This window comes from Pithys albifrons, chromosome 18 (genome assembly GCF_047495875.1).
Source record: "Pithys albifrons albifrons isolate INPA30051 chromosome 18, PitAlb_v1, whole genome shotgun sequence".
Classification (NCBI taxonomy): Eukaryota; Metazoa; Chordata; class Aves; order Passeriformes; family Thamnophilidae; genus Pithys; species Pithys albifrons.
Genome location: NC_092475.1, coordinates 7,963,777 through 7,980,468, shown reverse-complemented (window position 1 = coordinate 7,980,468; position 16,692 = coordinate 7,963,777). Strand labels below are relative to the sequence as shown.

The following is a 16,692-nucleotide window of genomic DNA, read 5'->3' as shown; positions in this document are numbered from 1 at the left end:
AAGCCTGGCACATACCAATTCCTGTATCAAACCCCAGTAGTTCCCAAGGAACTGATCTAGAGACTTCTCCACTCCTACCTGGTTCCTATTGTTTTACGTAACTAACTAAAGCCTAACTAGATGATGGATTGAAGTCCCTGGAGTGAGACAGCATGCTGCCTCTTGAACTCACTCTTCAGGAGACAAACACTTTGCCAGAAAAATTTAAGCACTAAGTGTGAAAAAGCCATCCCAAAATTTATTCTCAAAAATGTCAACAGAAATGCATCAGTAGATACTCAAAACTACAGAGTTCTCAAAAGTCATACATTCACAATGTAGAAACGTGACAATTGGGATGCCTTTTGCATGGTCTATGTAACAATATCCATTTTACAGTGTAAACAGGTACTGGTATGTTCTTACTTACAAGTCCAGCAGGAAAGGCACAACTCGGCATACAGAGATCATAAGCAAGAATCAGGTGCAACAACATTACACAAACTTTTGGTAATCTGCATTTTTGGGGCCTTCCACAACAGAGACTGGACTTGAAGATTTCCTGCAGTCAACAGTGAGATTTCTTTCCATCCTTCAGTCCTTCTGTAGCAAACGCTCACTTTCCAGTCTGGTTCAGATCCCATTACACATCCAGTTCCAGCAGGCAGCAGAGGAATAGTGAAAGGTCAGTCCAGTAACTCTTCAGGTGCTTCCACTAATACATCAGGTTTTGGTTTCACATAGTGCATGGAAGCATCTGCTTGAATCTCAGTCATTACAGTGGTCATTATTAGAAAAATAGACACTACAACTACAAAAGGAAAAAATGAGGTAGATAACTTAGAATCCAGATGACTATCCCAGCAACCTTCATACAACACACATGGATCATTAATTACCATTTTGGTAGAATGCAAATTCACAGACCACCAAGAAACTTAATGACCAGAGTAGGAATGCCATCCAAAAACCCACAAAACATTTAACCTAAGCATGAATACTTCATATTTAAATACAGGTTTACACAGACTGATCTCCTAAATTACCCAAATTAAAAAAAAAAAAAGTCTCTTGCTAAGGAAACCAGTTCCCATGCTGAATTGCAACAGTCACCTGAGATTCCTTGCAGAGCTTTTAGACCTGACTTCCCAAGGCAAGTCTTCCCTTTCAAGAGGAAACAAAACAAACAAAAAAAAGTATATACATACCCACCCATGCTTGTTTGGGGCTCTTGGTATTGAAATAAAACATCTAGGAAAAACTGCACATCTTTGGAAGTAGGAATTTTGGCACTACATTTGGAGGACTGTCCTAGTAGTAGCATTAAATAAGCAGCAAACAATACAGAGAATTAATTACTTAGGAGCAGTGACTAAAGAAAAACAGCAACTTCTTTCCATAGAACTTCTGAGAAAAAAAAAGTAATTTAAAAAAAATGTAGTTTTTATAGCCATTATAGTAAAAAGTACATTCAGAAACCACACAGAGCCAAAAATCCAAACAGAAAAATTCTTTCTAGGAGGGTGGCAGACATTCTAGGATATTTACCCGCATTAATAGTTTTCAGTTCTCATCAGCAAATAGAAGCTTTTCCATCAACAGTAGGTTGCTTCCACTCTATTCAAAACCCCCAAGTATCACTCTAAAGAAAGGTAAATATTCTAACCTTTGGAATTTCAAGTTGTAGAAACTTCTGTAAGGCTGTACACATTAAAGTCACACGCAAGAACTACTTTGCAAGACCCGCATCTTTCCAAATAGAAGGAAATCCTACTCTTTCTTATTTACTATTTGCAAAGCAATATCATGATTGTACTCTGGGCAACTCTTACAAAGACAACCATAAAATCATTTGCACGTCAATAGGAAAATAGGAGGCTGAAGTGGAATCTCTTAAAAATATATGTTTGTGTATATATATATTTGTTCTTTCTGTATGTCAACTTCACTAGAGTTTTTAACTAACAGCGATTTTGTTCTCCTCCATGAAGTGAGGGAACTGGTGTTTTGGCACATTGTCTGCAGCAGCACCACTGGCCTTCTCTGTTTCAGAACCAGTCCCAGACTGGGTCCCATCTATTTTGGAGACTGTAGCAGTGTTTATGGCCGAGCCACCCCCGATGGTGACCGGGAGGGTGGGCAAGCCACCGCTCTGGATCACCGAGATCTCGTTGGTCTTCATGGCGATGCCATTGCTGAGAACTGCTGCGTACTGATTCCACACTGTGGGGTCAATGCTCACTGAAGGAGGCATTATATCCTTTGGGAACATTTCAGATACCTTCTTGGGATCATTCCCCAGCAGAGCCATAGGATTATCAATCGAAAGCCTTCTTCCCCGCCTGGCAGAGTTATTCCACATGTGAGTTCCCACATGGACCTTCCAGAGGGGGGTAAAAGTGAAGAGAATCATTAATACTGCTGTTCTTTAGTGGTGTACCAAAGTTCCACTTTGTTTACAGTCAAGTTGCCCAAAAGAAGTCCTATTTGCATTCAGCTAAGTATTTAAACCAGGTAGCTCTTGCCAGGTAGTTCTCTTTCTGGCATGTGTGAGCCACAGTTATTCCACTGCCTGACATCACCAATACACTATAGATTTTACTGCTAAGACTGTGCTTTACATTTATTTTAAGAGGTGTGGCAAAGGTGCTGCTTTACCCCCCAAAATAAAAACTATGTTATCTGCTGTGAGCAGACTATACTGAAAAAATGCTGGATAATGCAAAAAGCCACCACATAATCTGGAATAGAAACACCAAGTAATGTGAAAGATTTCACCTAAGCTGAAATCTTCCACATCACATTCTGCTAGTGCTTCCAGCAAGAAACTGTTCACAAATTGCAGAGTAAATTTTCTCTCCCCATCAGCATTTATACAAGAGGACTGAAGAGGTTCTTACAGGAAGGGAGAAGCCTCTGTGCAAGTGAGGGAGCTGTGAGTCCTTCACAAGGCAAATGGAATCATCTGACAACAAGGACAGACTCGCACCACTTCTTTAGCAAGTGCTTAGACACAATCCCCAAGTACTTTGTGCCGTCTCAGGATTATCTTGTTTTATCCCTCCTCATCTCACAGTGTTTCAAGCAGTGCAATGTAATACCATTTACTCTGTAGGCAGCATTTTGTAGCATTCAGTCTATGGAATGTTTATGTCTTGACACATCCAAATCCAAATGAAAAAAAAAGCAACCTGCTTTTCCCTTCCATCCCAAAAGGAAAGTCAAGGACAGAAGTGAAGACCTGTAAGCAATCTCAGTACGGTGTTTAGCAAGAAACTGTGTGAAGAAACTCAGGAAGGAGAGACAAAAGTCAAAGATAACTATTTGAGGAACTAAAAGAAATGTCTCCAAAGGGAGGTCAAATATCAAATACTAGCACGTCTTTCCATCTCTAGTATGAGTTTCACCAACAGAGATGACAACACAGAGATGACCTACCTTCAGGTTTCCTTTTGTGGTAAAGGCTCTCCCACAGATGGTGCAGGCAAACGGCTTCTCCCCAGTGTGGGTCCGCTCATGGATCTGCAGGGCACTGGCAGAGGAGAAGTTCTTCCCACATGTAGTGCAGATGTGCTGTTTGGCGGGACGGCAGAACTTGGGTCGTGGCACAAGGAGGGGGGCAACACCAGGAGACAGAGATGGTGGGCCAATGAAATGGCTAGTGCTGATGGGGCGGTCGCTGGGCATCTCCATCTTTATCAGGGCCGGGGGGGCTCTAACAAAAGCAGCTGGAATACTGCCTCGACCTGCAAAGAAAGCAAAGATAATGTTTATCCCAACCTCACTCTGCTTCAAAGCTTAAGTCTGGCCAAGGCTCCAGAGGCCGTGCCTGTGAAGCTGCATGAAGAATAGATCTGCAGAGCCCTCCGGAGATACACAACAGGGCTACTACTACACTTCCTGGGATACCCCAAAACAAATCAGCTCATCCCTGGTTTTTGTTGGTGAGCTTACGAGTTAGGAAGTCTCACAAATATAGACCAAGATTAACCTCAATGCTAAAGAGCCTGAAAACACCCAGATTATTCCAGAGCTTTCAGGTCACAATCTTGGGATAAGCAGTTTTCCCACTAAACACAAATGTGTTTCTTTAAAGAGCTACAAGGAGGTATCAGGTGAGCCCATGAAAGACAGTAAGTGCATGGCTCTCCTTGCAGGAGACGACAGCACTTACACCTTTGAATTTTGTTGAATTTTGAGTCAGACTTAGGCAGGGAAACTTAATAGGGCATATGCCCTTATCCTAACAGGGAAACAGGAAGAGGGGAAAGCTGAGAAGGCTTTGTTTCCTGTTGGTCCTTATAGAGATCTTTTTCCTCCATTCCTGCTGCCCCACCCCAAATTATCACCAGCATTTTGAATTACTCACCATATTCTCCATTTGCAAAGTGTAACCCGGGTTCTTCTTTAATAACCTTCCGACCAATATTGCCGTAAGTTAAATCCAAAGCACTGATGACCCCTTCCATTTCTGCAGGAGCATTCTCAGGACCCTCTGGTTTGCTTCCCATGCCTGAATCTTCTTGACTGTTGAAGGTAGGTGACTTTGACCTCACACTCTCAGCTTGGCTGTTGGCTGGGGACAGAGCCTGGAGCGACGCTGACTCTGAGGCAGCAGGACTCCTGCCATTCTGATAATCTGGATCTCCTGCCACAGAAGACGAATCATTTGTCATGCCATCGCTTTCTGCTGAACCGTTGTCACTAGACTTCAAGCTGCTTTGCCGCTGCAAATTCAGAGAAGAGGTGACAATCTTCATTTGGTTCTCCAGAGCTGTAACACCAGAGAAGGAGGCTGCCGTGGCTGGCGACTCTGATTGTGCATCATATGGAGTGGGAGGTTTTGAAGAACTCCTAGGGCCATCCTGAGAGTCCATGTCCTCTTCCATCTCTATGCTTTCCACGGTCTCATCTGGGCGACTGATGTCTCCGTTCTTCTCAGCCACGGCAGGATCCACATCGGCGCTGTCACAGGTGTTCTCTGGCATTGGCGTGTTGGGTATCTGCCCCCCCATGTGCATGCGGATATGCTGCTGCAACACAACTGCATTTGTAAACTTCTTCTGGCAAATAGGACACGAATGTTGCATCTTCAGAGGAGTATTGGCCCGGTGGACGCCATAGTGAGTTTTAAGGTTCCCTTTAGTGGAGAAAGCACGGCCACAGATTTTACACTTGAACGGCCTCTCTCCGGTGTGAGTACGATAATGCATTTTGAGTGAACTCTGGCAGCTCAGCACTCGGTGACAGATCAGGCACTCATTGGGGTCAGCAGTGGATTTGTCAATGTTTTCCACCAGTTGCTGCAGCTTCGATGTCTCTGAGCCTTGCTCGTTTGACCCACTTACGTGGAAGATGCTCACACTGCAGGTGGCTTGTGGTGAGCTCAAGCTCTGCTCTGTGCCCGACTCATGACCGACCGCCCCTGAGGAGGAGGAGCCACCCTCGCTGTCTGGAGATGGCCTTGACTGCAGATCACTTGAGAACACACCAGGCAGGGACTCCTTAATGCCTGCCAGGCTGGAGATGGTCTGAGGTGCACTGGTGGCCACAGAGGTAGGCAGAGTTGTTAGGAGAGGTTTGCTATCCACAATTAGGTTAGACTCATCCAGTGGCACAGACATCCCATACGGGATTCCAGTGGTAGTGGGAACATTGTCCAGGTGCTCAGGAACCGGGTAAGGATTCATCTTTATATGGGGATATTTGTCTTTGTGACGCTGAAAATGCACTTTAAGGTTTCCTTTGGTGGTGAAGCGGTTACCACAAATGTTACACTTGTACGGCCTTTCTCCGGTGTGGGAGCGGAGGTGAATCTGCAGGGCACTGTCATTGCCAAAGACCTTCCCACAGAACTTACACTTGTGTTTGAAGAACGGCTCTTCTGCAGTCGGTTTGCTTTCAGACACACTAATGTTGGGAGGCTTCCCCTTCCCCTTCTTTGAGGAATCTATCACAGAAGAAACAGCTGAAAGTGGATTTTGGAAGATGACGGAGTTGGAGGACTGAGGTAGCAAAGGCGTCGGGAACTGAGAAATGGAGCCAGGGAGGCTTCGGCTTCCCTCTGGCTTCAGGGGGAAGGAGGAGGAAAGCCCAGCAGCCAGCGAGCTCGCGGCTGCAATGCCAGTGTTAGAATGAGGTAGTTTTCCTTGCTTCAAGGATTCCAGTGATAGGCTCTGGCTTCCAGCTTTTTGTCCAATTAAAGCCACAGCAGCCGACAGCTGCTGAGACATGTGAGCGCCCAGAGCTTTTAGTGGATCAGTAGCAGCTGCTATAGAAGGATGCAGGGCATGGGGAGCCATCATGGCAATCTGAATGCGGATTTGCTCAGTCAGCTGAATCTGCTGCAGTTGCTGCTGCTGCAAACACACGAGCTGCTCCAGGATCATGGGGATAGCATTAAAAGTGGCTGCTGAGGAGGAGATGGCATCAGAGGTCCGCTGGTTCACAGCCACTTTAGTGCCACGTATCGTCTGCAAAGTCACATTAGTGTTTGGTACTTTGGATTTTGGTAGATAGCTTAGCCCAGGAGCTGCAGGTGTGACGGGGGGTTCTATTTTAAGGTACATTCCTCCTACCGATTCAGCATCCATTTTTCCTTCTCTCTTTTCCATAGAACCAGTGCAGCCCTTTGACTGAATGTCCTTGCGTGTCCTGCTATCCATTCGGTCGCTTGGAAAGTTCCCTAGAGAAGCTTCAGAGAAGCTCTCAGGGGGTACTGTTCCCTCACTGTCATTCATGATTAGAACAGGTGGATTTTTAGTGCAATTTTTCTTATGCTCAAGAAATTCAGAGAGAACAAAGAATTCTGCACAGCATTTCTCACAGATTTTCGTTTCCTCTGTGCGGCACCTTTTGGAACTCATTTCACCATCTCTATCACCTGGGACGTCTTGTGGACTCCCTTAAAATAAAAGAAAGCCACATTATTAATTGCTAGATTTAGACCAAGTAGTCACTATTCTTAAAATCACCAACTTCATCTGAATCGCAAATCAAAAGACACAAGACACTGGAATCAAGTTTGCAAATCAATCAAGTCCTGCTCTTTACTTTGATGGCAATTCTTTCGCTGCCCTGAACAAATCTGCATCTCAGTTGTGTTTGCAATAGAAACAATATAAAAGGATTCTTGCAAGGCTCAGTGAAAATAGGTTTACCCCAAATCTCTTTATACAGGTTAAAAAAAAGGAACATTGGACCAAGGTAGCACCTGCAAAACACCTTAAAAGGAACACAAGGTAGGTAAAGTATTGTAATACTGAGCAAAACGCCACAGCAGCTTATTTGGTGTTTGTACTTCAGGTTTTAATTCTTTGTTAACATCTCTCATAAATTCATACAAGAGTGTTAACACAGAATTTCAGAGTAATGTTTAATTATACACTGATCTATTACACGACTTTCATTCCACAATGATGAAAGTAATTAACACTGAAGAGGGCTGCCAAAGGGCTGATAATAGCTTTTAAATCCTTCAAAAGCACACGCACCAACACCCCTCACCTCTAAAAAGACACAGTAGTAAAGAAGAGATGATTAACCTATGGAATCGCACACATAGGTATGAGCCAGCATTGATACTGTGATTATTAAACTAACTAAATGATACAAGTAACAAGTCCTGTTTGCAAAACACACCAAGTCGTTTCAGACCCCGGTTTTGCTGCCTCTGCAACTCACCCACTTTGAGGAAGGGACAAGGAAAGCCGAGCTGGGCTCCAGGTCCCCCTCCTGCACTTCCACCACCAGCACCCTCCAGATCGGACTGAGCAGAATTTGCACGTGGACAAAAAAAAATCATTTGGGGGGAAATATCAGAACTGGAGTAGAGGTTAAGAGAAACTCTACAGCAAAACAGGATGTTTTTGCTCAGTCTCACCATCCTTCAAACAACAAACTCACACCCAGCTTGACGCAGGCCAGTACCCAGGAGTGCTCGGGAGGCAAAACTTCACAGCTGAAGGAGAAGCAGGAAGGGCTCCAGCTGTATTCCAGGCCCCATCAGCTGTATTCCAGCCCCCAGTCAGCTCAAACGTTATGAAACTCCCATTAATTGGTGCAATTTTGGTGGGTGCCAAAGGTGCAGTAACAAACGTGCTTCACCTCCCACAGCCCCAGCACGGCACAGCCCAGACCTCCACACCACACTGAGAACTTGTGTGACTAGATCTGCTCTGGTCAGACCTCGTGGCTCCAGTAATCCATCTCCGGTCCCACACTCCCAGCTCACACCGTTTTACAAGGTGAACCCAAGACCCTGCAAGCACAGGAGCTATTTGTAGCTTTCATTTCAATGGTGTGACCAAACCACACATCTGATACGTGTATATATCCTGCACACAGCAGGGTGGAGGGGAAGGATGGCCAAGCACATTAACTTGCTGTTTCAGCGAGGTGTAGAAGCAATCTGAGGGAGGATACCGCACACCTTTACACTTATTCGCTGAACCAGCTGAATATGTACACTCAACAAATCAAACTTCAAGAGTTTAATGTTGTGTCGCAGAAAGTGCACCTGCAATTTTATTTATAAACACCTGATCAATTACAAAACATTGCAAGCATCAGAAGCCTGTTGTGCTGTGTTCTGCAGAGCAGTAAATCCAAATCGATATGCATAAAATCACATACACTTCAAGGTTACAAGTCGTTTAACAGGGAGGAAAGGTGTTCTCTGCACTTGTATGATCAAAAACGCTTGCATGCCTCCTATCTAAACAGGGAGAAATAAATACTTTCCCCTCCTCTCCTTCAACCCAAAGTTCTGTAAGTGAAAGAAAAAAAGCACATTTCCATCCCAAATACCATTAAATTGATCACTTTAATGTTGATTTAACTCTATAGAAAAACATACAGAGAAATCTAGTCTGCAGGCAAGTACAACTAGAACATAATTCAGAACTTAGGCAATAAATAGAGTCAAACAAGATCAAGAAGGGATTTTTTGAACTCATTTTGCAAGAGTCAGAAATGGGAATGAATGGGAAAGAAAGCATCTGTGTTGGAAAATAAAGACAACAAAGTTCCAGACCTACTCTGTACACTGACTTGGGAGGTCTCTACTTGACTTTCCTGTTTCCATCCATTACACGGATATTTCATAGAATACACTAAAACATTAATATCTCTTTTCCAAATCCCTTATAGTTTTAGGCTTTAACAGTCCTATCTTCCAGGCCCAACCATACAGTTTCCACAAGTTACAAAACCTCAGGTTTTCCTTTTTCCAGTGGAGCAGAAATGTCTATACCAAAGACTGCTACCTACCTCCAAGGAGATATTCCAGGATAATATCTAGACAAGTCCTCAAACTTATAAACTTCTTCAAAGCATCTGATCATTTATCTCCCTTCCCTTGGTAGTACTTTCTTATTTTTCTACTTTGCCAGTGATAAGACCACACTAAATTCAATGCCCCTTTTCCAATCTCCAGCCCAGCCCATACTCCTTATTTTCATAATTCTGAGGTGCTAGGATAACTTTTCTGATCCTAAACTGCAGTTGCCATCTCAGAGAAAAACCCCAGTAAAGTGAAGGTATCTTGTTAGGCAGAAGCAGGTTAGTTGGCAGCCCTGCCCCTGCCAGCTCTTGCTGCTACTGTCATCTATTTTAGTTTCCAGTGCCCCTGATGGCAAGGCATTAAGCTTAGGGCTCCAAATAAATTCAATTCAGAGCTTGAAACGACTTGCTGCACGACAGAGAAGCCTTATTTTCCCTTCTACTTTAGAAAAAGTGTATATAATGTCTTTCTCTGTCTCACAAAGGGGTTTAGATAAAATCAGAAGCAGGATACTGGGTTACTGCGTAGTAGCTGAAAAAATCAAGTAGCAATTTACTGTTTCTTTAAAAAATCAACAGCTTCTACAAAACTCTTCATCTTGATTTCCAGGTACATCCTCTCCCCAGCATCAAGGGCTGCAATCAGAGCACCTCGGCTCCCCAAAGCCCCAGCAGTTATCACTAACATGAATTAACGGTCTGAAATCAGGGGGTTTCCATGCCAAGGAATCAGCTCTGCCCACACTGTACAAGGATTTACCGGGGACAGCCCTGACACAATTGCTTGTGCACTTCACTTAACCCTTCTCCAAAGGCTTCCCAGGGATAGGACTTCTACTGTGGTTTTTTTTTATCTCCCCACCCCCGAATTTCAGGAATGTTATCTCTCAGCATCTAGTTATCCAATAAGTTAGAAGAATGCAGTAAACCCGGCAGGGGGGTTAGATTGAATCACTGACAAATGGATGGAAAAAATCCACTATTGTGTAGGACAAGGCGGTCATCGACAAGGAAGGCTGATAAAATCCACACAGCTCGAATTAATTTTTTTAAAGTGAATCAGCAGAAGAGTGAAATAAGTCTGGTTTGATGTGATTTTCAGAAGCGTGTTGCTGGTCTGCCACTCATCTGAGCCACTAGTGACTTGTTTTTTCTATTTCACTTGAACTGGGATGAAAAGAGCTCAGGTTTTCCCAGCCACCTTTTTCAGAAATTTTAGTAACTTTGGTGAGCTTATTTTCCCCACAGACTATAAATAATCAACTATTTTTACTTTAACGTTAACAAAATCATGCACTTCCCCAGTTACAATTAACTCATGAAGGATTATCGACCCTCCACTCTGCCAGCAGCTCCCTGTTGCTCTTCGGCATCATGCTGTTTTCCCTGATGCTTTTTTCCTGTTGCCAGTTGAAAAGCTGGGACTTCCAAGAACTGTAAACTGCCCAAAATTTCCCTTTCGCCCCCCAATATCAAACGTCATTTAATGCACTTTCTTTACGACAAAATCACTTCCTTGAGTAAGTAAATCATACAACGACTTATAGAAATATTCCAAAGGCCTTGATGTTTTCTACACTAAATTCACCAGCTGAATTTTTTCTATCAAAGAATGAACCAGAAACGCGTTGCCCCTACAATCAGTATTTCACGTGCTTTCAGGTTTCCTCTCAAGGCTTTAATTATTTCGTTATCTGCCTACTGAGTCACCCTTTTGATTATCCGCCTATTCGAGAGACATATTTGGCCAAAGACAGATGAGGAGCAAAACGAGCGTTAAAAGGCGCGGGGAAAGCGAGACTCCGAGGCACCGGCCCCCGAGGGCGCTGCCCCGCTCCCGCCCCACCGACGGCCCGACGGCGCCTGGAAGGGGCTCGGAGCCCTTGGGAAGCGCCTGGAGTTACCTGCGGGCGCTGCCCGAGCCGAGCCCCGGCGGAGGTGCCGGGGCCGGTCGGTGGAGGGCACTAACGGCCCGCGCTCCCGTCCGGCCCCGCCGCTAAACCGGCCACCCCCGGGCGGGGCCACCGCGACCCCCCGGCATCCACCTGAGCCGGCAGCGACTCACACATCACCCACGGGACGAGTGCTGCTTGTGGAGTTTGCTCCGAACTTCCCAAAAGCCGCGGTTCCCCCCAAAGCCCCCCGCCCGCCCTACCTGCCCGGCAGCCGCGCTGCCCCTCCCGCAGCCGCGCAGGCGGCGGCCCCGGACCACACTTAACACTAGTACAGTGTTTAGGAGCGAGGTAAACGGCACAAACCCCGCTGCCAAGGTCAATTGCATGAGAGTTCTAATTGTGAGCCTGACATCAACTTACCACCCACAGCAAGCAGGAGGAGGCAAAGGTTAGAGCAGCAGCTCTGTCAAAACGTCACATGCCGCCGAGCCCAGCGAAAGGGCTCCATCCCTACAACCACTATAATGTTTCACTTACGTAAAAGGAAAAATAAGCCGGGTATCGCCCCCCTCCGCCCCTCGCACCCTCTTTCCCCTTCACAAGGCTGAGCACCCCGGGGGATGCGCCCGCAACTCGAGGCTTGGGGCCAGCCTGTACAGCAACTGCACCTTCGAGCAACCGAAACTCAACATAAAATAAACCAGCGCAAAACTTAGGTTTGCTTGTTCAAGACCCCTCTCCACTTCTGCAAAGCTCAGCACACGAACGGGGATTTAAATAAAATAAATCTCTAATTTTACACTGAGAAAAAATAAAGTTACAGTTTGATACTGTATTTTTAAGAATGAATCCGATTTTTAATGGCAGCAATCCAGCACAATGGGTATTTTCAAGCCCTTTGTGGAAATGCTAATTTTCAGTATGTAGCATTATTCCTCAGTGACCACCTGCTGATTTTTTGACCTGTTAATGGATCCCCAGGTTCGCGGGACACTTTAACCCTCTGCATTGTTCACAGAGGTGGGTCCCAAATCGCTTTACAAAAAAAGCGAACACTTGCAAAAGAGGAGATAAGGGCTTGATTTTATTATTACGACTATGTGTATATCCTCGATAATACTCCAGACAAATCCTCGCGGAATTTCGACTTTGTTACACAGCTTCATTACTTATTATTTACGGGCACACCTGGAGCGGGGAGTATCAGGATTATTTTGGATATTGGCGGGCGGTCGGAGCCATCGGACCCGCAGCCATGGGTTTGTATTTCTGAGAGCGGAGATGCCGCAGGACGGGGCTCAGTGTGGGACCTACACCGGCCGCCGCCCCCGGGCGGGCCGCGCCGGAGGGTACCGACGGGGCAGCTTCGACCCCCCAAATCCCACCGCCCCATGAGTAGTATAAGCCCCTCTAGCATGGCCAGAGCTTCACCAGGTCCCTCGGCCTGTGCAGCGGCTCCCGGAGGGATTTGGTTGTTAAAAGAACAGAGTAAAAAAAAAAAAAAAGAGGTCCACCACCAACAACAAAAAAGCAGCTGGCTATTGCCCCGGAGAGCGCGGTGTGGAGCGATCCTCCCTCCCTCTCTCCCGCACACCTCCCCCGCCCCTGCGGCCGCATCAGGAGTGATTAACCCTTTTGTTTCAACGCGGGGCCGGAGGTGCCTTTCCAGCAGCGGGCAGAGATTTACATGTGGAAACATCACCTCCATCCCCCAACCTAACCATATGCACAAAGGAAAACAGTCATGCATTAAACATGGGATTTATTGCCTTCTGGCCAGCATGCTGTTTCTTAAGTCACCATTAACCGGACCCAACAATTGCACATTTCGACTCAAAGAAGAGAGGGGGGGAGGAGGAAAAAAATTAAAGAGCCCGAACCTCCTACGGGCTGAGAACAAGCAGCTCCCGTAACGTGCAGGGGTATTGATCAGTTCTAGGGATGGAAACAAAACCACTCTTAAATAATGGCAGAGAACCAAAGAAAGTTCTTGGGGGACACAGAAACATTTGGGTACAACGACCACAAGTGTGAACAAGCGCAGCCCAGGTCAGCCCCGCTCCCCACCCGGGACGGGACGTGCTCTCCTCCCGGCCGCAGTCCCGGCTGGGCGCAGCACGGGCTCCGTGGGAGAGACCCCGGCACCGAGGGCGGTGATAGCGGTGGCAGAGCCCGCAGCGGTGCCAGGGAGCCGCCAAGCCTCCGCTCCGGGGAGATGCTGCTCCGCCACGGGAGCGGCCACGCTTCGGGAGCCCCGGCCCTTCCCCGGACCCGCGGGGGCCACCAGAGAGAGCGCCCTCCGCCCCTTCCCCTGCACGCCCACCGCACCGGGAGCTCAAGGCTAATTTCAGCCGAAATTTCTACTTCTCCCGCTGCAGGGCCCAGGGCTGCGAGCTTCCCAAACACGGGGACAGTGATTTGCGGTGGTAAAGTCCCCCACGCCGCCCAAATCCAAAGCGCTCCCGCACACCCCACATTAGCTCACCGGAGTTATTTTAGGAAGTCGGAAATCAAAGATGGCTGGAGGTCAAGCTACAAAAGGTCCAGGGCGATTGTGATCTCCAACAAAAATAGTCCGAGCGTGGAGGATTTTTTCTTTTTTTTTTTTAAAGCTCAAAAAAAATCCTCAAATAACTCCCGAGAAAGTGCTGAATAGCTCAAGGCAACCAAACTCGAGCTATTTCCTATCCTTCCGAAGTTGTCTCCAATTTCTTCCTCTGCTCCCCCCCACACCGCTTGCCCCCCGCCCCCCCAATTCCCTCCGCCTCAGGGAGGCTTTGGGGGTCCCCTCCCATGAGTCTGCGCCCCCCGTGCCCCCCACGCGGAACCTGGCGGAGGCTCCGCGGAGCCGGGGGGCGCGTGCGGGGCATTGCGGGGCCACCGGCCGGGCAGGGCGAGGGACCCCTCGGGCAGCCCCGCGCGCAGGGCTGCGCTCCGGAGCGGCTCAAAGCCGAGCCCCCACTCCAAAAAAAAAAAAAAAATCCCGAGGTGTCGGTGCCCCGCTCAGCCCCGCGGAACAACACCGCGCGGGGCTCCGCAGGGGCGTGGGAAGCTCAGTGCCCCCAAAACCTTGGGGAGAGCTGGGGGTCGGGTCCCAAGCAGAGCCCGCGGGGGGAAAAGAACGCGGGGTGAAGCACGAGGGTGGAAAAAGCCCCCCGGGAAGCTCCCTCCGCGCCCGCCGCGTATCAGCCAGGCTGGAAGCCGCGGCCGCTCCGCGCCCGTTTGCGCTCACCACTTGCAGCATCTGGGGGCTGCTCCTCGGAGTTGATGTGCTGGGGCTTCGCCTGCTTCCGTCGCGACATGGTGCACCAGCATCGGGAGCAAAATAGTAGCAATTATTTTCCTCTTCACAACAAATTCCTAGAGTTGGGAAATTACCCCCATTGGGCGGAATGCGCATGTCAGAGCAATTATGATTATCAATAATGCATTGCGATTTATCATGGGTCCCTGACGGCTGATTGGCCTGAGTCCAAGGGCTCACAGATTATTCAAATCAGCCCCATTGATCCGCGCAGCGGGGCACGCTGGGCCATGTAGTCCCGGCGCCCGGCCCGCCCCGCCGGGCGACAAAGGCGAGAGTCCCGCGGTGGCCCGGGGGGACCTGCCACCCCCCGAGTAAACAAACAACCCGCAGCACGGCCTGCCAGGCTCCCGACCCCCAGCACCTTTGTTGTTTCACCTGCGCTTTTTACATTGTGCTTCTAAAGACTTTCCCCCCCTCGTCCTCCCCAAACCAGCAGAAACTCCGGACAATGCCAATTCTTCCCTTTGTTGCTCGATAAGGTGGAAACGGGACGAGCGCTGATAGTCGGAGCGGGCAAACTGGGTCTCCCGCTGGGTGGGCAAACTTAAGGGGCTTTAAAAGCGGATCCAGACGGAGCGCAATGACGCTGGAGTTGGTGCAGTTGTTTAAAGAGTCTTCAAAGTCTCATTTTCTGGGAAATCGGCACAATCGAGCCGGGAGTATTTTTAACAGCGAGTAAAAACGTTAGACACGTAAAAGGTTCATCACGTGGAAAAGTTGAAACAAGTGATAAAGCAACACTTTGAAAGAGTTTTCCTCCACTAACTTGTGTTAGTACACAGTGGAATCGTTTTCATTTTGACTCCCCTCTTTGCTGTTGGGTTCCATGTGAACACGTTTCAATCCTCCCCGCGAGCCCCAGCTGGGTGGCCCCAGGATGGGTGGCACACGGGGGACAGTCCATGTGGCTGGAGATGACTGCAGTCCCCCTCGGCTGCGGCTCGAATTTACTGTGCTGTAAAATGTCACCTCACCCCTGCTCCAACCCCCACTGAAGCCACATGGGTCTTGCACAAGCAAAAATGAGAATCCTTGAATATATGGAGATTGCAACACCTTTGTGGGAGACGTGACTGCGTTTTGATTTCATGTAGAACAAAACACACACACGTCTATCTATGAAAAATGAAATGAGTTGCTAGAAAACATTGGAGAGAGAGATTGATGTTGGTGAAGAGACAATTTTGTTGATTTGGAGGAGCACGACACTGGGTAAAGGTTCAGCAGAACTCGGTTCAGCTCAAGTCAGACTCAATATGCATTTCCATTGCATTCATTAGCAAAAAATTTACCAGGGTCGGTACCTCAGCTTCCCGCTTGTGAACTGAGGGTTCCCTAAGCTCCAAAGCTGCTGCGAAGGTAAACCCCCACCCAAGATTATGGCGCGGTTCAGAAGGGTAATGCAGAGTGGAAACCCCAAATCTTACTAGACAGCAGGAGGGAGGAAGCCATGGCACCTCAGGCAGCCACGCAATTGCCACAGGGCATTGCTCAACACCACAGGCTCATTTTACCTGTTACTTTACCAGCAATTTTATCCTTCAAACTCCCCTGGGATTTGTACAGCATTTGTTCTGTTCTAAAATTTGTGCCTATGTGTACAGTCATGCCAAGCACTGGTCAGAATAATATTTTTTTCTTTTTTTTTTTTTTTGGGGGGGGGGGTTGTGCTTGAGGAGAGGGGACCTGGATGGGACAGGCATGAAAAGATCTTAAAGTTGTAGACCAGGGTAAACAATGCATCCTGATCTAATTAGTTATATATCCTCTTGGGGTTGCCTTTTGTTTTTATAGTGTCTCACAAGGGGGGTTTATTTAGCTAAGGATAACACGAACCTTCGGAAAAAAATCTTGCAGAGCAGAAGGTGTCACTCTCCTCCTTGGACAACTCTTGAACATGAAGGTCAGGGGACAAATTTTGTTTTCCAGACCACTTTCCTCACCCTTTCCTCTGCAAGCAAATAATGGTTTTACAACCCCCCACTCTTGATGAGCTTTCATGGGCACATTCCATCAACAGAAACTCTGTCTTTACTAATATAAAATAGAAGATATTAACAGGTATTTGAAATCACTGACCGTTTTTATCTGGTGTTTACTCCACCCCCATGTTGCCCAAAGAGCTTCTCTGTATTTGTTTGTTTAACCAGCAGTTTGAAATGCTCTTTGTTTCCAAAGTGTGTCCTGAGGAAATAGACTGTTAAACAAGATTGATACCAATTGATCCAC

At 47.4% G+C, this 16,692-nt stretch overlaps 1 protein-coding gene across 1 annotated transcript; it reads right to left on the bottom strand.

Moving 5' to 3' along the window:
- Positions 1-258: 258 nt before the first annotated feature.
- SALL4 (spalt like transcription factor 4) lies at positions 259-14,521 on the bottom strand. Its single transcript, XM_071572667.1, has 4 exons — positions 14,389-14,521; positions 4,349-6,883; positions 3,418-3,725; positions 259-2,359 (listed from the first exon to the last, which is right to left on the bottom strand). The coding sequence occupies exons 1-4, from the start codon at positions 14,456-14,458 to the stop codon at positions 1,937-1,939; spliced, it is 3,336 nt and encodes a 1,111-aa protein (XP_071428768.1). The 5' UTR covers positions 14,459-14,521; the 3' UTR covers positions 259-1,936.
- Positions 14,522-16,692: the final 2,171 nt, after the last annotated feature.

Coding starts and splice junctions, on each gene's coding strand:
- SALL4 (XM_071572667.1), bottom strand. CDS start 14,458: ATGTCGCGACGGAAGCAGGCGAAGCCCCAGCACATCAACTCCGAGGAG. Junction 6,884..14,388: donor GCCCCCAGATGCTGCAAGTG/GTGAGCGCAAAC, acceptor TTTTATTTTAAG/GGAGTCCACAAGACGTCCCA. Junction 3,726..4,348: donor CTTTGCAAATGGAGAATATG/GTGAGTAATTCA, acceptor CTTTCTTTGCAG/GTCGAGGCAGTATTCCAGCT.